Source organism: Chelmon rostratus, chromosome 13 (genome assembly GCF_017976325.1).
Source record: "Chelmon rostratus isolate fCheRos1 chromosome 13, fCheRos1.pri, whole genome shotgun sequence".
Lineage (NCBI taxonomy): Eukaryota > Metazoa > Chordata > Actinopteri > Chaetodontiformes > Chaetodontidae > Chelmon > Chelmon rostratus.
In genome coordinates this window covers 3,568,296-3,590,070 of record NC_055670.1, presented here as the reverse complement: position 1 = coordinate 3,590,070, position 21,775 = coordinate 3,568,296, and the positions used below count along the sequence as shown (strand labels likewise).

At 45.5% G+C, this 21,775-nt stretch overlaps 1 protein-coding gene across 3 annotated transcripts in view; it reads right to left on the bottom strand.

The window, feature by feature from the left end:
• Positions 1 to 13,528: 13,528 nt before the first annotated feature.
• Positions 13,529 to 21,775, bottom strand: part of raph1a (Ras association (RalGDS/AF-6) and pleckstrin homology domains 1a) — a 69,349-nt gene continuing 61,102 nt past the window's right edge. For all 3 annotated transcript variants that reach the window (XM_041951149.1, XM_041951151.1, XM_041951150.1), the window contains one exon: positions 13,529 to 18,381. In XM_041951149.1, the coding sequence (XP_041807083.1) occupies positions 16,000 to 18,381 (2,382 nt within the window). In that variant the 3' untranslated portion in view covers positions 13,529 to 15,999. The remainder of the gene's footprint in view (positions 18,382 to 21,775) is intronic.

The window sequence follows — 21,775 nt, the reverse complement described above, 5'->3', positions numbered from 1 at the left end:
CTTTCACACTACATTATGGTATTGTTTATAGTCATGGTGTAGGTCACGGACAGTTGCAAAAACAATTTTAAAACATAAAACAAAGAACTAACGATCGCAACATCGCTCACATGCACCCACCTCCAGCCTGCATATATTTCCTTTTTGCCGAGTCAACGACAGTGCGCATGAGGAAACCCTATCTGTGCTGTTGCACGAGTAATCCACCAGGTGGCTCCAAAACTATGTACAAGGAAAGCAAATAAATTTTGAAGAAACTCATGATAGTTATTTTTAACTCTGTTACATCCTCCCCCACTGAATTTCGACCAAAATTTTAGATGCCCAAAATATCACAGTCACCATAATATCTCAGAAGGAAAAAAAAAACAAAACAAAACCCGACACGGTCACACAAACACTCCAACTGAAAAAGTATCCCAAAAGGGATGAAGTGAAAAGAGAGTGGCGCCAAACTCTCCACCAGCTTCTGGAAGTAGGATGCAGCCTACATCCCACACAAACCATGTCCAATACATAGAAACAGGTCCCACATACGACCCAGACTCACGCATGGTGACGTAATGACATATAAAACTTATCCAAAGAACACACTGAAATGAAACTTTACCTGACAACCATTGTTTCACTGGAACGCTTGAACCACTGATTTAGAGACTTTATCAATAAGCTGACTGGCATCGCTAATAACACCTTGGTTGGACATCACATGTAGCAAACGGTTAACTGGCTTCACTATGCGGCCAACGCGAGTTCTGACCCTGTGTATGGTGCTTGAATCAGAGTGAATGGAGGGTGTCCCTGCACTGCATGCTTCATTGGAATGGACAGAACATATGGAGTTTGTGTGTGCACTCTGAGTGTCAGCTGAAGGGGCATGTGTGCAACCGTGTTCAGAGCTCATCTCTGTCTGTGACTGAGGGGGTGAACTGCCTGCATACTCCAGCCCATTATCCACACTCAGGACGACCCCAGGTGAACCAGCCACTGTATGGTTATCCACACATGAATTTGATAGATTGCCGACCCACTCTTGAGTTCTGCTCCCAGCATCTTCCTCTCCCACAGCAAACATCAATCCATCAGTGTCAGTGACATCACCTGACTCATCCTCACAGGAGGACACAAAGGTGCCAACCGAAAACCTGTCCATATCAACAGGTAAGAAGTTAACAAGCATCAGCAGGTTACGGTGGACAACTCTCTCTCGTCCAGTCACAGGATTCCTGATCCGATATGTGTGAGTGGAGGCATTCACACTCACGACAGTGTATACTGTGGACTCCCATCTGTCCGCTGTCTTCCGTTTCCCACGTTCTCGTTTGTTTGAAACCAGGACTCGATCACCTGCAGTGATAGACTTCCCTTTTTCACGGCGGTTATAGAGTGCAGCCTGACGACTCTGCTCCCTGTCGACATGTCCTTGAGCAATGGCCATTGCCTCTTGAAGGTCCCTTGTCAGAGACACCACATAGCGGTCATAACTGCTGATCTCTGGGTCTTTCAGGATATTCTTAAAAAGCACATCAACTGGAAGACGTGGAACTCTACCATACATAAGGTAGAAAGGGGGATAGCCCGTGGTCTCATGTACAGTACAGTTATACATGAACGTTAGAGTCTGGAGGTGTTGGGGCCAATTGTGCTTCGCATCAGGCGGGAGGGCTCGAATCATGTTACCCAGCGTTCTGTTGAAGCGCTCCACACTGCCATTGCCCATCGGATGGTACGGCGTTGTCCGGGACTTCCTCACACCAGCAACTTTCAACAATTCACTTATCAGCTGACTTTCGAAGGAGGCACCCTGATCCGAGTGGATCCTCTCAGGAAATCCGTAGATGCAGAAGTACTTGTCCCAAAGTTGCCTTGCAACCTGTTTAGCGGACTGATCTCGGCAAGGGAAGGCATGCGCCAGCCTGGTAAAATGGTCTGTAACCACCAGCACATCAACTGACTTGTTGCTAGCATCTTCTGCAGTCCAGAAATCAATACACACAATTTCCAAAGGTGCAGAGGACTTTATACTCTCCAGAGGTGCCCGTCCCTCAGGATCAGCAGTCTTACTGATAACGCACCTTTGACATTGGCGGACGTAGTCTTTGACATCCCGGTCGATGTGGGGCCAGAAGAATCTCTGCCGGGCCAGACTCAAACTCCTAAACTGCCCCTGATGACCAGCACTGTCATGAATGCCTTTGAGGACTTCAGATTTGAGGGACTCAGGGACCACAAACTGGTACCTCCTCTTCCGTGAGACTTGATCCTTGGACACTCTGTACAAGATACCATTGCATGTTGTCAATTTCTCCCAATGCTTGAGATACCTGATGACCATGACAGGCTCCTTGGGTCTTTCTCTCCTGGATGGACGTTGGCCACGCTCCACAAAATACAACACCCGTGAAAGGACAGGGTCACTTAGCTGCCCATCACGTAACTCTCTCTCAGAGAACACAGGTAGTGGATCTTCGTCTGCAGGAATCAGCTGTGGAAGCTGGCGAAGAACATCAACAGCTCGTGTCCTTGCACTGGACTCCCACAGACTGTGTGTCTCAAGGATCGCAGAGACCTCTTCCTTGGAGAAACACTGGTTCACGATACAGGCAGGCACATAAGACTCCTCCCCTCTGCCGCCGTCACAGTCATTTCGGCTGGTGTTAGATTGTCTGAAGGCTTCCTGGACGGAGTCAGGAGAGACAGGGACTGCTTCTACGAGGAGCTCACTGTAAGGGCATTGAAGCAACCTCTTTCCAACAACTGACTTTATAAACGGCTGGCGGCTAAGTGCATCGGCAACAATGTTCTTGGAGCCAGGGATGTACTTGATGTCAAATGCATAGGACGCCAACTTCGCCACCCACCGCTGCTCGCATGCATCCAGTCGTGGTTTTGTCATGATATGTGTGAGGGGGTTATTATCTGTCCACACAGTAAAGTCATGGCCCTTAAGCCAGTGACTAAACTTGTCACACACAGACCACTTCAATGCAAGGAATTCAAGGCGATGAGCAGGGTACTTCTTCTGAGCTCGAGAAAGGGATTTACTGGCGAAAGCAACTGGCCGGGCCACACTGTCACCCTCCTGAACTTGCGACAGAACTGCACCTAGACCATCCAAGGAGGCATCAGTGGATAACACAAATGGACGATTGAAGTCTGGGTGAGCCAAAACCACTGAGGCCACCAAAGCTGCCTTCAGATCATCAAAAGCCTTTTGGTGCTCAGGCGTCCAGTCAGCAGGTGTTACCTTCCGGAACTGGGCAGTGCGTTTTATGCGTTGTGTTCCCTTGCGCTTCTGCTTCTGGCCAGCTAGGAGGTCAAAGAGAGGTCTCGCCATGGTGGAGTAATTGGGGACAAAATGCTGGTAATAATTCACCATTCCCAAAAATGATCTGACACGAGACTGAGACGGGGTGGCTCCATCAGGCTCCATTAGATCTGCAGTGGTCATGTTGCTGACGGCCTCGACTTTGGCAGGATCCGTAGACACACCAGACTCGTCAACGATGTGCCCAAGGAATTTCACAGACCTCCTGAGCAGCCAACACTTCTTTGGGGCCAATTTCAGGTTGTGCAGACGAAGGCGACTAAAAACCAACTCCAGCCGTTCCAGAGCTAACTCCTCAGATGGTGCGAAGACCAGCAAGTCATCGAGGTAACAGAGCAGGCTGAGAAAGTTCTGGTCGCCGAATATACAAGTCATCATCCTCATGAAGCTGGCCGGGCTGTTGCACAAGCCCTGAGGGAGACGGTTGTACTCATAAAGCCCCATGGGTGTCGTGAAAGCAGAGTACTTGCGGTCCTCCTCATGCAGTGGCATGTTATAAAAACCAGACGTCAGGTCCATTGTACTGAAAAACGCATTTCCACCCAGGGCAGCTAAACAGTCAGCTTGGTGAGGCAGGGGATGAGCGTCCTTCAGCGTGCGTCTGTTCAGCCATCGGAAGTCTGTGCACACCCGCAAGTCACCATTTTTTTTCCACACGAGGACGAGGGGTGAGGCAAACTCGCTGCTGGATTTTCTGATTATTTCCTTCTCTTCCATATCATTAAGAACCTGGCGGAGCTTTTGGTATTCAGCAGGTGGCACACGTCGGTAGGGCAGCCGGAATGGCCTCTCGTCTGTGAGCCGTATCCTATGCACAAACCCTGTAGCCTCACCACAGTCCAGATGATGGCGAGAGAAGACATCCTCATACTTAATCACAAGATCAGCCAACTTCCTTTGCCAATCTGCTGACACATCACAGGACTTGAGGTCTAGGTCCCCTAGGCCGACATGCTCTAACCTCTCCTGTACAGCATTGACATCCCCTGACAGAGTAGATGTTCCAGTGGGCTCGACAGATGTAGCCTGGTGAGAGCAGTTGAGCTCTGGGACCTCCATATCCTCCAGTGCAAGACAGGTGTGGACATCAGCGAGCTTGGCGTTCCTCCGCAGGGTAACAGGGCGGTCCGAGATGTTAAGGATCTTGAGTGGAACCCATCTGTCCCCCCAGAGAGGAGTCACCACCCTTGCAACCATGATGCCCCTGGGCGCAGAGTGAGAAGAGGTTGGTTCAGTCACGACAGTACAGCCTGGGGATATCCTTACATTCTTAGGAAGTTTCCCCCACACCAAGTACTCACTGCCAGCCGGCAGGGTGACGGCTATGTTGCATCTGACTGTGCCTACTATGTCTGGGACCACATCACCAGACCAACGTTCCAGGCCAGCGAGTAGAGAGAGGAACTGTTCAAGTTCATGGTTACCTAAGCCAGATGTCGACACAGCTTCCCAGTAGCTTGCATCTTTCTTGAACTGACGGATTAAATGTCTGATGACATTTGAGCCAATGATCAAATCATCTTGTTGATTCTCAACAACAAAAGTGGGGACTGATACTCTACATCCATAGACTTCTATTTCCAGATTCACCACAGACTTTGGCTTCACACGAGCACCACCACACCCAATGAAAACAATGTTGGTCACCTCCTGACTGCTCAGATCTATAACACCAGCTCCTATAAGCTTCTTCTGCGCTTCTTCACTCAATGAGCAGGCCATCGAACCACTATCTAGCATGGCACGAATAGCTACTCTGTTCCCAACTGTAGCAGTAGTGTAAAATAGACTGTCACTGCTCCTAACTTTTTGTGTGTTTTGAATAACAACAGTTTCAGACTCATTCAAATTCCTAACACTATTGTAAAGCTCAGCTGCATCATGCAAGTGGGAGTTTTCTTCATGACCTGCACGGTCTCCCTCAAGGCACAGGTCATCTAGTTTCCCTGTACCTTGTCACAGGCCTCATTTTTACTTGGACATGAGCGCCTTGTATGACCAGGCTTAAGGCATGAGAAACAGAGACGGGCAGAACGACAGTGGGACTCTGTGGTGTGGCTTCCATCATTGCAGACCTGACAGCTGGTTTCATGGACAGAGTGGGCCTGGTTCCGCACTTGCCTCCCACCACGCCGTAAGGAGAATCTTCCATCTCCAACCTGCACTTTCGTTAGAAGCTCCCTCAGCATTGACATCATCTCACCAAGCATAGCATCGCCGCCCTGCTGTTGACTCTGTGGCAGCTGGTATGGTGGTGCGGAAGAGAGAGTCTTTTGCTGGTTCTGTGGCAATGGAGGGAGACATGACTGTTGGCTCTGGGGGACTTGGCAGAAAGACTGCTGCTGATTCTGACACAAAGCAGGAGAGGGCAAGAGAGATGGCACAACCCCAAGAGGGAGAGCTGGGGAAGGGAGAGAGTTAGCACTGGATGCCTCTATGCTACATGTATTGTGAGGCTCTATCTGTGCGTCATTGCAAAATAGTGCTGCTGCATGAGTCCTAGGCATTTTCACAGAAGACACCCGCTCCCGCTGGTATTCATCTATCCTCTCCTGAATTTCTTTTGATGTCCATTCATGTATCTGCTTGTATTTAAACACAGATGCAAGCTCTGGATCTGGGCAGTGCTTCACAAACATCTTAGCAATTTCTCCCGCAATATCCTCCATGTGTCTGCCTTGGCGCTTCAAGCCTTCCACAGCCATGTCTGCAGCCTTGTTGAGGCGTATCCAATAGTCAATGGGATTCTCTCTCTGATTTGGTTGAGTCGAGTAGAAGTCTTGTAGGGGCAGGCATGAAGATGTGCTACTGAAATACTGTATCAGCATGTTGTATATTACATCTGGGGTGCAGTTAGTTGCGAGTGTAGGGTTGCTCCTCAAACCTATCTTAACCACATCCCTGGCTTTCCCCATTAATCTCCCCATCACCTCCTCTGTCTGCGATATGACATCAATGTTTTGCTTCCTGATATACGATTTCATCAACTCAACCCATTCAGTCACTGTGAATTTGTCAGTAGTATCACCCCGGAAAATAACAGGTTCCCTGTCAGATTTTACAATGACATTAAGGTGTGTATTTTCACTGAATGTACTCACATTGCCGCAAGGCTGAGCAGGCTGGTTGTGTGAAGGGGCACTACTTTGGTTGACATTACCAAGAGCACCACCAGACATAAGTCTGGCTGCAATAGACTCTCCTATTTGTGAGCCTAATTGGCAAATCATGTCGCTGAGCTGATGTAATGTGTTACAGTCACCACTGGGCGTTGAATGATGTGGTCCACCCCATGACACCTGCCCCATAGGCGACGCAGTCAGATCCTTGTCAGACTCTAAGCCCCTATCTCTTGCTGGCAACACAGGCGAAGAACCCACATCTCTCCCAACAAATCCACCAGACTGTGAATGAACTCCCATTACACCTCTACCCCTCCCCAAGGAGAAGCGACTGCTTTCAGACTTATCACTTGGCTGAAACCTGCCAGCCATTCTACCATGAAAACACAGAGAAAAATAAAATACAATAAAATAAAACTTAAATTCTGACTCAGAGGCGTAAATATAAAAAGTTCAGCGAGAGTCCTGTTTAGTCAGTGTGGCTTTGATAGTCCAGTGTACCTGATCATAACCCAAACTCCAAGACTGATAATGATCCACCATGAACTTCTTCCATGTAGTCCACGCTGCAACCTCGGTCAGGTGATCTGCGTCAAGCTGATCTTAAATCACGGAGTCACGGCACCAGTGTAACAGTGAGGAAGAATGGCACGCCCACACAGCATTTGCTCTCGCTCTTGCACTGCCTTTATTTCTCCAGCCTGGCAAAGAAAAATTAACAGCACACAGTGGTCACCGACAGCACAGCTGTAGCCTTTGAAAGCTGTGTAACAGAAATGACAAAAATCATGAAATAATATGACATTACGGCCAGGAAAAAGCCGGCTGGTGCATGGCTAGCTAACTAGCATTAACTACATTTAGCCACGACAATACTCGTGAATAAAGTTAAAATATGTGCACAGAAGTGCCTCTAACTTTCACACTACATTATGGTATTGTTTATAGTCATGGTGTAGGTCACGGACAGTTGCAAAAAACAATTTTAAAACATAAAACAAAGAACTAACGATCGCAACATCGCTCACATGCACCCACCTCCAGCCTGCATATATTTCCTTTTTGCCGAGTCAACGACAGTGCGCATGAGGAAACCCTATCTGTGCTGTTGCACGAGTAATCCACCAGGTGGCTCCAAAACTATGTACAAGGAAAGCAAATAAATTTTGAAGAAACTCATGATAGTTATTTTTAACTCTGTTACAGGTGCAGGTCGGCAAGTCTAGGCAGCAAAGAGAAATAGAGAAGTTAGTAAAGGAAAGGAGGCAGTTAAGAAAGCAGTGGAGGAAGGCGTCAGAAGAAGAAAGGGAGGGAATTAATGTGTTGCAGGAGGAACTGAGAAGCAGGTTAGCAGTACTCAGAAGGGCAGAACACCTTAGGGAGAAGAGAAAGAAGAAGGAACGTGCAAGGTCAGCATTTTTTAGGAACCCCTTTAATTTTGTGAAGGGCTTGTTTAATCAGGAAAAAGGAGGGCAACTTAAGGCAGCGAAATCAGAGATTGAACAGTATTTGAAGTCGACGTATTCAGATTCAAAGGAGAATAGGAACATAGGTCTTCCACCTGACATGCCACCATTAGGGGAAGTGGAGCAGGAGATGGATGTGAGCCCACCTAGGTGGAGAGAAGTTGTGGAGGTGGTTAGGCGTGCAAAGGCTTCTTCGGCCCCAGGGCCAAATGGAGTCCCCTACCGCGTCTGTAAGAGTGCACCTGGCAGCTTAAGGACACTATGGAGATACCTGAGAATAGTTTGGGAGAAACAAAGTATTCCAAGAGCATGGCGCAGGGCAGGAGGTGTCTTCATTCCCAAGGAGAAGGAGTCATCGGACCTTAGCCAGTTTTGGATGATTTCTCTCCTAAATGTTGAGGGAAGGATTTTCTTTAGTATCGTAGCACAGAGGCTGGCTAATTACTTAGAAAGGAATGGTATGATAGATACGACAGTGCAAAAAGCAGGGATACCAGGATTTGCGGGATGCTTAAAGCATACTAGCATGATTTGGCATCAGATTCAGACAGCTAAGAGGGAGAAAAGAGACTTGAATGTTGTATTCTTAGATCTGGCTAATGCGTTTGGGTCAGTGCCGCATAGCCTTATTTGGAGTTCCTTTGGCTACTTTAAAGTGCCGGAGATAGTTGTTAACTTGGTGAAAGCATATTTCCAAGACATTAGACTGTGTAGTATCGCAGAGCTCACAACAGGCTGGCAAAGATTGGAGGTTGGTATTATGGCAGGATGTACAGTTTCCCCGCTAGCTTTCACAATGGCAATGGAGGTAATTATTAGGGCTTCCAAGTGGGTCGTAGGTGGGGAGAGACGGCAGAATGGAATGCATCTTCCACCAATTAGGGCTTATATGGATGATATAACTTCAACAGTGCCATGTACAAGGAGGTTGTTTGATAAAGTCAATCAGAATCTCAAGTGGGCCAGTATGAAGAATAAGCCTAGTAAGTCAAGGAGTATTTCAATATACAGAGGGAAAGTAAGTGATAGGAAGTTTGCTATAGATGGTGAGGAAATCCCAACAATTAGGGAGAAATCAGTCAAGAGTCTAGGACGGTGGTATAATGTGGACCTGAATGATGTTGAACAGGTTGTGCAATTTAGAAAGGATGTTGCAGAAGGGCTGGAGAGAATAGATAAACCAGGGCTCCCAGGAAAACCGAGGTTGTGGTGCTTGCAGTTTGGCTTGTATCCTAGGTTAATGTGGCCAATGTCAGTATATGAAGTCCCATTATCTGTAGCAGAGAGAACGGAAAGGCTAGTTAGCTCTTATATTAGAAAATGGTTGGGTGCTCCCAGGTGCTTAAGCAATGTAGCTTTGTATGGGAAAGGAATGCTTCAGCTGCCAGTATCCAGTCTAACAGATGAGTTTAAATGCACTAAGGTTAGGACAGAACTTTTATTATCTGGGGGTAAGGACATGTTAGTTAGCAATGTGGTTCCGAATCCTTCTGGTGGGAGGAAATGGAACCCAAGGGCAGCAGTGCAGGAGGCAAAGGCAGCCCTTAGGCATGCAGAAATAGTAGGAAATGTTCAATTTGGCCGGGGAGGCTTGGGGCCTGGCCCTGGCAAACCAGTGTGGAATAAAGCAGGTCTAAAGGAGAAAAGAAAGCTTGTAGTGGAACAGGTGCGTAGGCAGGAGGAGTTGTTAAGGGGGGCAAAAGCAGTTGGTCAAGCCAAACAGGGACAATGGTTGGGAAGGTGTTGAGTAGAGGAAACTTAGTTGGAGGGACCTGTGGAATATGGAGGAAGGCCGTATTAAATTTCTGATAGGGGCGACATACGATGTGTTGCCAACCCCGCAGAACCTAAGTCTCTGGGTACAGGGGGATCAATCGTGCCAACTCTGCTCAGGTACAGCAAGTTTAAAGCACATTTTGTCAGGTTGTAGAATTAGCTTATCACAAGGCCGGTATACATGGCGGCATAATCAGGTGCTGAGAAGCTTAGCCGCAGGCATTAAAGAGAGAAGGAAGCAGGTGAATTCTGGAAGTTCTAGAAAGGAGAGGTTTGGTGTGCAGTTTGTTCGAGAGGGGGAGAAAAATAGAGCTGCTAAGTCAGGGAGAAGGCAGGTAGGTGGCTGCCTGGTAGGGGCTGATGATTGGCAAATGCAGGTCGACTTGGGAGGAAAGCTAGTTGTGCCCCAGGAAATAGTTTATAGTATTCTGAGGCTGGACATGGTCTTATGGTCCATGAGTAAATGTGTATTTTAGAGGACATGCATGCCTAAGAGGTTAAAGTCTGAACAAGACACCTCTGCTCTGCTCTGCTTTCCCCGCCCCATCTTCTCGCTCTCCCAATAGGAAGAGATCCAGGAAGAGGAAGTTAAGGTAAGGTGGGGGTGTGGCCAGCTAGGTCTCTCTTTGGGACCATGTGGCCTGTTCAGGTGAGTTTGCGTTGTAAGATACAGAGTTAGCTTGTTTTTTTGATCTTTTTGGTTGTTTTCCTGTTTTGTTTGCTTCTTGAAGGAAATGTTAGGGTTTGTTGATTCTTGGAGGAAATGTTAGAAGAGGCTGTTAAATCTAGTCTGTGGCTTAGGCCTCCACCTTCAGCACCCTCTAAATTTTCCACCCCCTACCCGAACAAGGGTCTGTATCCAATCCCTACTTTCATCTTTGACTCTACCTCTTTATTTTCTACCCCCTACCCGAACCAGGGTTTGCATTCCCACCCCGCTTTTATTGGTGCAGTTGGTGAGAGGCAGGGGTAGATGATGGTAGTGTGGCAATCGGCAGTTACATGTGGCATCTGGGCCTGTGGTAGCATTGTAGCAGCTAACAATAGCTAAAGCGGTGAGAGTATGATAGTATCTTAGCAGTTAGTATTGGCATCTAGCAGTTAACATTAACAGTATAGGTGAATCTAGCTGTATTGTCTTATTCTGTTCCTCTTAGCAGGTAGCGGTTAGCATTGAGCATTAGCTAAATGGTAGCATCGGTGCTGGCCACTACCTGGAGCATCTCCTAAACAGGCCTGGGTCAGTTGAACGTGGCAGTGCTGTTTGGATTGTGTAGGAGCACTGTGAACTGGAACTAGGGGGGGTGACTCTGGGACGCCGGAGTTCACCGCCAAGCCTCCTGGAGGTGTAGTGGGACTAAGTAGGCGAAACACTGTTGAAGGGAGTTATGCAACTGATGACCCCCAGAGACATGTTAGGAATCACTGCTCTTTGGCATGTATAGAGGCAGATTAGGGGTCCAAGGTTCTTCACTGAGAATGAATCCTCTTTTTGAGCACAAGTACATTGTGTTTAAATTAACATAGCTCTCACGTCTGAGGCAAAAACAGAAAACTTCTGAATTTTTCACCTTATCCACACAAACTTCACATGTGTATCTTCAGCGATATCTCAGGATGCTGAGTGTGATCATTTCAATGATGCAACCTACATTTTATGAATAAGGGAGTCTTGTTTGAGTTGTTTTTCTTGCACTTAGTTGCAGGTACACACAGTTGATTTTGATTAGCTTATTAAACCTCTGTCAGTTTGTTCCTCTATTCTGATTGGTGGATTGATGTTAAGCTGTTCTGCAATTGAGACCTCTGACTACACTGAAGTCTGACTGACTAAACACACACACACACACAAACACACAGTTTGTCTTCATCAGGTCTGGCTTCTCCTCTCTCCTCATTTCTCTCCTCGCCTTCCTCCTCCCCTTCATCCTTCTCTCTTCTTCCTGCTCCTCCTACTCTCTGTCCTCCTCTTGTCTCTTTTCTCCACTTACTCCATCCTTTCTTTTCTCATAAGTGCAGTGTAATGCATTTTAGCATTTAAGTTTTCTGGAAATTCATTTCACATTTCTGCATTTCCAACTCTCACCATTCACACAGCATTTTCATCAGGAAATTCATTTTTTCTATTGCTATTACTAAGACCAGTGCATTTCCTACTGTGATATCTGAAAGTGTCTGCTGTGAAAAAGGCCTATTCTGATCTGCATCCAAATACTGATGTTTCTCAGCGTTACCTCTTTTTGGACACAGTGTCCCCTGAATGCATCAATATTAGAATGTTTTCCCATGTATGACACCATAGCTTAACAAAATGATCTTGGTTTGAACATTTCATTTAACATAAGCATCTGGACAAAAAAACAGGAGTTGGTTCTTGTTTTTTGATGCCTAACACAGGTCATTACTGAGAATTAAAGACATAACAAGTCTGTCTGCCTGTTTACCTTATCTAAGATGTAACCTTCTGCTTCCTATGGTGCCTTCGAGTGAGAGTCTAATTATATTGTATTCACCAGTTTTTTAGAATTTTTGATAGCCCAGTCGTGTGTCGTATGTGCAGAGTTTTTTAATGTTTGAAAAAATAACTTTTGTCTACTCTTTTTGTTCCTAAAAATTGAATTCAAATTCAAAAATAACATACTTTTTAAAGCAACATTTTAAAGCAGGTTTTCCAACAAATTTAACTACTTAAGCCAAGCATATCATCGACTAAACTTCCCTTGTTCAAAAGGTGGCCTCACAAATTCAATTTGAAGCAGTACTCTCATATTCACCGAGTGGAGTGTGCTGACATTGTGACCTTTTTTGTTTAATATGACTGTCAGGAGCCTCAGTCTCACTGCACCACTGCAAGCATCATCAGACATCACAAAGACAACAAAGTTTACAGCGACTCAAACATACAGTCTGATGCCATACCTTTGCCCAAGCCACAGCTTCTCAATACCGGAAAGCCCATCCTTAACACTTCGAGTGCCCAAATTTTGAACAAAAGTGTATTTGACCTGTGTAAAAACTCTAGGATCTGCTCTTCGGTTTGACTCATTTTTCTCATTTATTTTAAATGCAACAGCAGGTTTGACACCAAAACAGCCATGTGCTCTGCTGGGTGTCCTTCAGCAAGACATTTCATTGATCAGCTTTAAACTGTACAGTATGTTGTTCTTCAGTGTCACTGAAATAAACCATGATGTAGGCCTTGTGATTACTTTCCTGCAGGGCAGTGGACTTAGGAAGTACTCCTCTGGGGTAAAAACAAACAAACAAACAAACAAACAAAAAACCAAAACAGACAAATTTGATTTCAAATGAATTGAAATATTTTGTAACCATAATTATACAATTAATCAGAATCAGAGTACTTAAATTGCACATTAAAAACCAAAACTGTAGCTGTAATGTCAATTTTTTGGCAGTGCTGTTGCACTAGTGTTGACTTGACATGCAGATAATGTTCATCTAGTAACTGCAAGGATGATAAAAACAGTAAGGTAAAAACAGACCCAAGATCAGCTGGACATTAAGTGTATAAAGCAATGATAAGAAAATGTATTTAGGAAGCCTTTATTATCTGATCTGGACACAGATAAAACGGGGATGCTTGTCTAGAGCAGTAGATTAGCTAACTTAATTGACTAGGTCACTAGTCACTATTTTGATGTAGCCGAACCACTGAAAAATACTATCATTACTACCTAACTGACTGACAACATTTTTTCCAAAAACCACCACCATACTTGTCAGAAATTATATACTGACTCGCTAGCTAGTTCTCAGAGTGACTCAGGGTGGATCTATTAGGCATCTGTCTCTAAGTGCTTGTAACTGCCTCCTGCAACCAGGGTCTGTTTTTTTTTTTTTCTTTAAGAGTGCTCTTCCTTCTTTGTGTGGGAAATCTCCAAGCACTTTAGGTGGATGTCAGTACACTCAGGAAGAAAGTCGTGAAAAATGTGCATCACAATTTCCCAGAGCCTAGGTTGACATGTTTAAAAAAATAATTTTGTCCAAACATGAATCCAAAGCCCAAAGGTCTTCAGTTCACCATCATAGATGACAAATGAAACCAGTAAATGTTAAGATTTGAGACTAAATGACATTTTGCTTAAAAACATTACTTAAATAATTCTTAAACTAAACTGCAGATTCATTCCTGTCAATTGACTAATTAGTCAATCAACTAATGACTTCAACTCCAAATATCGGTTTAACATTACTTGGAAAAAAAAATTTGGAAAAAAACTCATTCATTCCTTACAATACCTACATATCACAGCAGAGGAGGCTGGAGATTACAGTTTAAACAACAAACAATTGTTCACATGGCAGAAACCGAAGTGAAACACTGAAAATTACCACTTGTAAGAAACAAAAAATTATAACTGGATATGGGGTTGCAACTGACTCCTGACAGGAGAATCGTGTAACTACCTGTTCTAACATGAGCTGTCATGACTATTTTCAGAATCACTGTTCCATTAATGAGAAATGAAGGCCTAACAAGAGGTATGTTCTCAAGCCTGACTGCTACTTAAGCCTAGTACTCTCAGCCATGTCAGCTGATGCTTGTTTTCCAACATCAGCTCCTCCCAGGCTTCCTTTTTGATCAAACTTGGATTTTCTGGCTGCAGTATCTGACAAAGATGGCAGTATGTGAATGGTAAACACCAACTCCTGGTTTCAAAATGGCAGAAGTTTAATTGCCGACATCATAGAAATTACCTGCTTTCTGCAGGGTATGATGCTACCACACACCTGTGAGCAGTTTGAGAGTTCAGTTTTTCAGGCACTTGTTCCCAGGATACCTTGGGCTTTTCTGATCATATAAGATGCTACCATATGTGGACACACACCTGTCATAACTAACTAGGAAAGTGACCGACTAGTTACTAAGATGACAAACAAGTGACTGATTGATGATCCCCTTCTTTTAGACAGAGTTCATTGTAGCTGACTAGCTGCTTGGTTTACTTGCAAACAATGACTGGCTGCAAAAATGACTGACTGATGGATTAGCAGAATAGTTTTTAGAGTTTGTTGAAAAAGGGTGGTAATCAAGTCTGCTACCAAAATGTGTCCAACTTGGTTTATTGTTGCTGACTGACTCATTCTGAAAATGAGCTCAGATTAAAGGAGGTTCTGGTTGAGTCTCTGTGGGTCAGGCCTGAAAATGCAAAACCGATCTATATTAACAATTTGAATTTTGGATGTTTTATTTGGAAAGATGGAATGAAGGACACATGGGTTTAAATGTGCAAACCTCATGTTCTTTGAGACATCTAACTTTACAGAAGTAACAGAAGATGTCTGGACCACCAAGTGTATAGGTCCCTCTTATGAGATCATTGTCATAATAATTTGTGATGCAATCTGATTTCAAACTGCTTAGCATTTCAAAATGTCTGTAATCTGAAAACAGATTACTGTCTGATTTCCAAAATGAGTAATGAGAGCTATTTGTTATGTATTTAAGTATTCTTTTTTATCCCTTGGAGTCACCAACCAATCAGCCATGAAGCTCTTAAGTTTAAAGAAATATGATTTGATAAAATGATCCAAATACAATCTCAGTAAAACAAGCTGTATACCAGTTTGGTTACCCAGATCAACACTTAGACAATACAGACCCATGTCCAGTCAAACTCCTTCTCTTTTGACACTTCTTTAAAACTTAAAATAATTATAATAATAACAACATATCTTTCCAGTATTAAATAATCTTAATATAAAACACACACAAAAAAGTTTGACATAAATGGCATTGCTCCAACCCCCTATTTCACAACATACATTTCTTTACACATCATTCCATTTTTGCATCACTTGTTCTTCCATTGATATCTCCTTCACTTCATCAGTAACTCTACTTCCATTGCCGCAGCTCCATGCAGTACCAGTTATTTTGCAGCAAATTGTCTCTGTTGCTGTTGTCGTTCAAGTCTCGTCCTCTGTATATTTCAATGCAAAGCTGCACAGACATTGTGAAAAAAGCTTGATAGGTGAATTTTTCTGGCTTGCTTGTATACAGATATATATACATATATATATTTTTATCATGTCATTGGATTAAACATGTACTTGTATGATAGCAAAGACGAGGGTGATAATAATAATGAGGATAGTAGGAACAATCATATTCTGATATTAAGAGTCGGAAAGACAGCTTGCTACTACTCAGAATCCAAGGGTGGATGGTTTAGGATGAGGAGAGATGGACAAGCCAAGACAGACATTGATTACATCTCTGCAGGAATGATGAGACCTAAATAATGCGTTCAGTTCTTTAGGCTCCACCCAGTGTCCTTACTCCCTACCATTCACTGGTCAGTTTGGTGCTTTGGTCCCGTTTTGGAGGTGCGGGAGGTGGGCCTCGCCGCAGCGTTGCATAGCCTGAGATGTTAGCATGTTTGGTGGAGTGGGAGTGTGTGTGGTGGCGAGACAAAGTGTGGGAGTGTCCTCGGACACCCTGCTGCTGCTGCTGCAGGAGCTCAGGGGGAGGAGGTGGGAGGAGTGCCATGTCGTCCATGGTGCCCATAGGCTCCATCTTAGAGGAGGAGATGAGGTGGGAGGAGGTGAGCGAGCCATGGCGGGACACTGACTTCCTCTTAAGGGTGCGATTGAGGTCTTCCAGGAAGAGAGGCTTTAGTGCCAGGGAGCCTGGCCCCACTGATTTCGGGGAGGTGGGGGGGGCAGGAGAGGAGGAGGATGAATAAGAGGACAGGGAGGGAGGGGGGGTCTGAGACATGGGAGGTGGCGAGAGGGGCATTGAAGTTGTAATGTCATACTGGTTTGTGTTGCTGGTCCGCCGATTCAACATTGGAGGAGGGACTACCCCCTTTTTCAGTGAGCCTTGTTTCCATGACGACGATGACAAGGAGGAGGTTGCCGATTGTTGAGGTGGCTGCATCTGAGGCTGAGGATTCACCACGGCAACCTTTGGGGGGTGATGGAACTCTGATGGTTGGGGAGGAGGAGGGAACAGCTCAGAGTCACTGGGGGGAGGCGGGAAGTAGTCAGGTGATGAGTCAACGTGAGGAGGCTGGGAGGGAGGAGGGGGGGGGGGAGGGGATGGGAACTCCGATGGTTGATGGTGCTGGCCTGTTTGCAGCCCCTGCAGCGCCAATGGAAGGTTTGCCAAGTTCAATTTCCCCGGCTTAGGGAGCGGAGCAGGAAGCGCGGAGGAATCTTTTGATGGAGATCCAGTCACTGACGAGGAGCTGGATGAGGTACCTGTTTGAGGAGCTTGGCCAAATTTGTTAACCAGGCTCTCCACCTTCTTTGGCCTCTCATCCTGGGTCTCACCTGACGACCGGATGGAGGAAGCTCTCTGTGGGGTTGGCGGCGGCCCTCGCTTGGTGGAACCTGTGGACGAGGTGGAAGGCGACTTCTTTATTGGGGAGCCTGTCTTGGAGGAGGATGAAGAGGGAGGAGGAGGGAAATCTCCTAAGGAGCTGTCAGGGGGAGGTGGAGGGAACTCTGGGGACTGTGGAGCCACAATGGCTCCTGGCTGCCATTTTGGTTTGGCCTTGACTGCTGGAGGAGACTGAGGAGCACTGAACTTAGATCCTTCTATGGAGTTGGAGGCAGGCAGAGAGGAAGAGACAGAGTTTCCAGGGAACTGATTAACAATCTGTTTGACCAGAGAGGAGGTAGCCACCGCAATGGAGACCGAAGAAGAGGAGGAAGAGGGAGAGAGGGCAAGGTTTTTTGAGGAGAGGCTGTGTTGCTTTGGCAGAGTGGGAGGTGGCTGATTTGGGGAATGTCCTGTTGAGAAACTCTGCTGCTTTTTAACTGACCCATGGCTGCTATATGGCTGTGGTGGTGACACAGGTGAGAGGGCAATTGGAAGGGAAGAGGGACCCGAGGGTTTGGGGGCAGTTTGAGGGGGAAAACCACCAGTGAAGGTTTTGGGAGGTGCAGGAGGGGGTGCATTGGGGGACAGAGGCTGGAGGACTTGCAAGGAGGTAGGAGGAGAAAGCCCAGCTGGAGGTGGGGGAGGAGAATGATCTTCAGCCACTGGTGGGCTAAAGTCGTACACCATGTTGGGAAACTTCTGTGCCAAGAACTGCTGGAGCCCCTTGTTGGAGAGTTGAGGGCAGGAGCTGAGGATGGGTTCTGGAGGTGGGGGCAGAGGCAACCCATTGGTCTCCTGGCTCTCAGGTGGAGGAGGTGGGAGGTAGTAGGCCTCCTGCACTTCCTCCTCCAGTGGGGGTGGGGGTGGGAGAGCACAGGGGCTTGATGGACCAAATTTCAGTGCAGCCATAGCTGAGCCAGGAGCTGGCACTGTGGGTGGAGGAGGAGGGGGAGGAGACGGTGGCAGATGAGGGGAGGTGCTGTAAGCAGCTGGAAGGGTATTGTAGTTGGGTTTGGTAAACTGGGTAGGAAGGGCAGGTGGGGCAGCTCCAGCTGGTTGTGTCCTTGACTGGTTCTGGCTCTGCAGGCGCGCCAGTGTGCTGTACTTAATGTATGAGGAGGTAGGTGCTGTCTGATGGGCCACACTTGAGACAGGGTGAGCAGGCGGAGGTGGAGGAGGCGAGGGCGGTGATGGGGAGGAATCATCAGATGGGATGAGGCCGTCAGTGTAGCTGGTCCGGGAGGGTGGGGTCTGAGGCTGAGAGACAGGGTGGGGCTGTGGGGAGAGGGAAGGTATCTGGAGAGGGATAGGCCTACTGATAGGGTCGATCTTCATCATCTGGCGAGATAATGGAGAAGAGGGAGAGAAGAAAAAGAAAAAGAAGAAGAAGAAAGCAACAAGAGAACAAGGGAAACAAAGAGTGGGAGGGCAGGTACCATGAGAGGAAGAGGGAGCATAGAGGTAGTGAGAGAAGCAGTGGAGGTGAAGAGAAACAAGAGAAAGAGATGATGAGAGAGAAGAAGAGAGACAGAGTTACAACAAGGGACAAACAACTCTACCACTGTCTTCTCATACCAAACAACAATCCAAGACAAGATGCAAGAAATCAAAAAACCAACCAGTGCAGTCTGAGAACACACAGCTGCTGAAACTTCACATTGGATCATAGATCAAGGTCAACTACAACCAGAACATGTAACTTTCTCACCCACAGTCAAAACTAAGTTCTGTGTTCTCAGACAATTAAACAGACAATTACACTGTTGTTCCTCAGAAACTTCTGTGCTGGGTTGATCTTAAAGCAACGTCATCATGCATTCAATTTAGCTGCAGTGTAGCTACAGGTCATCTGAACCTGTGCTTGTTTTTTGCCAATTCTGGATTAACTGGACCGGTTCTAAACAGCAGAGTGACAGAGCAACAGCCCCTATCAGACTGCCTTTTAGTGGTATCAAACAGGCTCTTAACTGTTCTGTAAACTGTCAAACAAAGCACTGCATGAAAGGTTGTAAACACAGCGTCAAACTGGTTATCAGGTTATAATCTGGTTAAAAACTGTGTCAAATAGGTTGTAAACTGGATCTATGACAAAAGTGTCCCTAATTGTGCCCTAAATTTCAGTAATATTATTTGTTGGTTAGGACATTCCATCACACCACGAGGTTAGAACAAATCAACAGTTCAGCTGCAGCCATTTATGAGTCAAGTTCACCTCAAATGTGTCATGACATGACAAGAGAAGAAACTGCACACAGTACATACAGTCAAGACCAACATTATTCACACCCCTGGCAAATTCTGACTTAAAGTTACTTTTATTCAACCAGCAAGTTTTTTCTTGATTGGAAATAACACAGGCGTCTCCCAGAAGATAATAAGACGATGTACAAGAGGCATCATTGTGGAAAAAAAAAATCTTTTTTTTTTTTTACATTTGAACAAAAAGTGGTATGTCCAAAATTATTTATACCCTTCTCAATAATCAATAGAAAAGTCTTTATCGGCTATTACAGCAATCAAACGCTTCCTATAATTGCTAAGCAGCTTTTTGCATGTCTCCATTGGGACTTTTGCCCATTCATCTTTAGCGACAAGCTCAAACTATTTCAGGTTGGAGGGTCTCCTTGCCATCACCCTGATCTTCAACTCCCCCCGCAGATTCTCATTAGGATTCAAGTCAGGACTCTGGCTGGGCCACTGCAAAACGTTACTGTTATTGTACGCTAACCATTACTTCACCACTTTTGCTGTGTGTTTTGGGTCGTTGTCATGCTGAAAAGGCTACTTGCCAAGGCCAAGTTTATCTGCAGACTGCCTGATGTTGTTGTTGAGAATCTCATTATATTGCTCCTTCTTCATGGTGCCGTTTACTGTGATTAGGTTCCCTGGACCATTGGCTGAAAAACACCCCCAAAGCATTAGGTTCCCATCACCATGTTTGACAGTGGGGATGGTGTTCTTAGGGTTGAAGGCTTCTCCTTTTTTACGCCCAATGAAGGATACATCACTGTGGCCAAACAACTAAATTTTTGTTTCATCTGACCATAAAAAAAGAAGACCAGAAGTCTTCTTCTTTGTCCTGATGAGCATTTGCAAAGGCCAAGCGGGCTTTTGTGTGCCTTATCTGGAGAAGTGGCATCCTCCTTGGTCTGCATCCGTGGAACCCAGCAGTGTGCAGTGTCCATTGGACTGCCTCCGTAGAGATGTTGCCACCAGCAGAGCCCAGATTCACCAGGTTGGCCTTGGTGGTGATCCTTGGATCCCTTTTCACCTCTCTCACTATCAGCACAGCTGTCACTTTTGGCATCCGACCACGTCTTCTGAGATTTTCCTTGTATTTTTTAATAATGTCCACTGAAGCCACTGGAACCTGAAAACATTTAGATATGGCCTTATAGCTCTTTCCTGACTTGTGAGCAGCCACAATGCATAGCCGCAGGTCCTCAGTGAGCTCCTTTGTCGTAGCCATGACTGTCCACAAACCAACTGCAGAGAGCTGCTGTTTTTTACCTGTTGAGTTGATTAAAACAGCTGTTCCCAATGAATCAGGGTAATTAGGAAGCTTTAGAACAGCTTGGACTATTTAGAATGGTATAGAACTTTGGATTTTCTCATAGACTGTGATAGTTTGCAAAGGGTATGAATAATTTTAGACATACCACTTTTTGTTCAAATGTAAAAAAAAAAAATGATGCCTCTTGTACATTGTCTTATTATCCTCTGGGAGACGCCTGTGTCATTTCCAATCAAGATAAAACTTGCTGGTTGAATAAAAGTAACTTAAAGTCAAAATTTGCCAGGGGTATGAATAATTTTGGGCTTGACTGTATATCCATCAAATACAACAAAGTGATTTGACCACTATAAGTAAAGCGCAACACCAGTCCAGTGTTTAGTTGCTTGTTAACTATTTGCTTTGTTTTTTGCCATCTTTACATTTATACAGTTTAACACTGGTAAAAGTATTTTATAAATACATAATTTAACACAGGGGGCTTAAAAACAGTTGAACAGATAAACTCTTTCTGGATTAATATCCAGAACAACAAACGGCTGCGTGTACACAAGTAGACGGTAGCTGGTGGTGTTCTTGTGGACAATGTTCATCAATGACAACAGAGGAGGAATGCCTCTGTTGCTCAGAGTGGGACTTGCAGCCAGGAGATACGCGTCTGGATGTGTCAATAAACGTCTGTATCACAACACTGGAGGATTTCAGCGCAATGACAAACCGGGCTGTGGTGGAGACTTTTTTTCGTGTCCCTAAAGTGAACTGGAAGACCCAGCCAAAGCCTGCAGGACCAAATGGGCAACTTTCGATTGAGTAAGTAGCTTACACGCATGTATAGATTGTTTATTTGTCTTGGTTTTGTTTGCTTTACGCATAAGCCTGACTTCATGAGTGCAAACTTTTCTCCCTCCTCTGAATTTACTTTATTCTAATCAACTCTCTCTCAGAATAAAATGTCATTTTGTTCGGACAACTCGGAAATACGCAATAACGAACCATAGCTGTGCCAAACTACAGCTAAACTAGCCGACCACCACAGAGTTAGCCGTGTTGTGGCTGGCTGCTCGCAGCACGCAGCATTCGGAAAATGACATCATCCACATCAGAGGTAGTTGTCTAGAGACGTTGTTGATAACATGCCACCATGGGCTCAGAGGGGAATAGCACCAGCATATCATAACAAAATATTGGAATATGAACGAGTTTCGCCGCAGATTATGC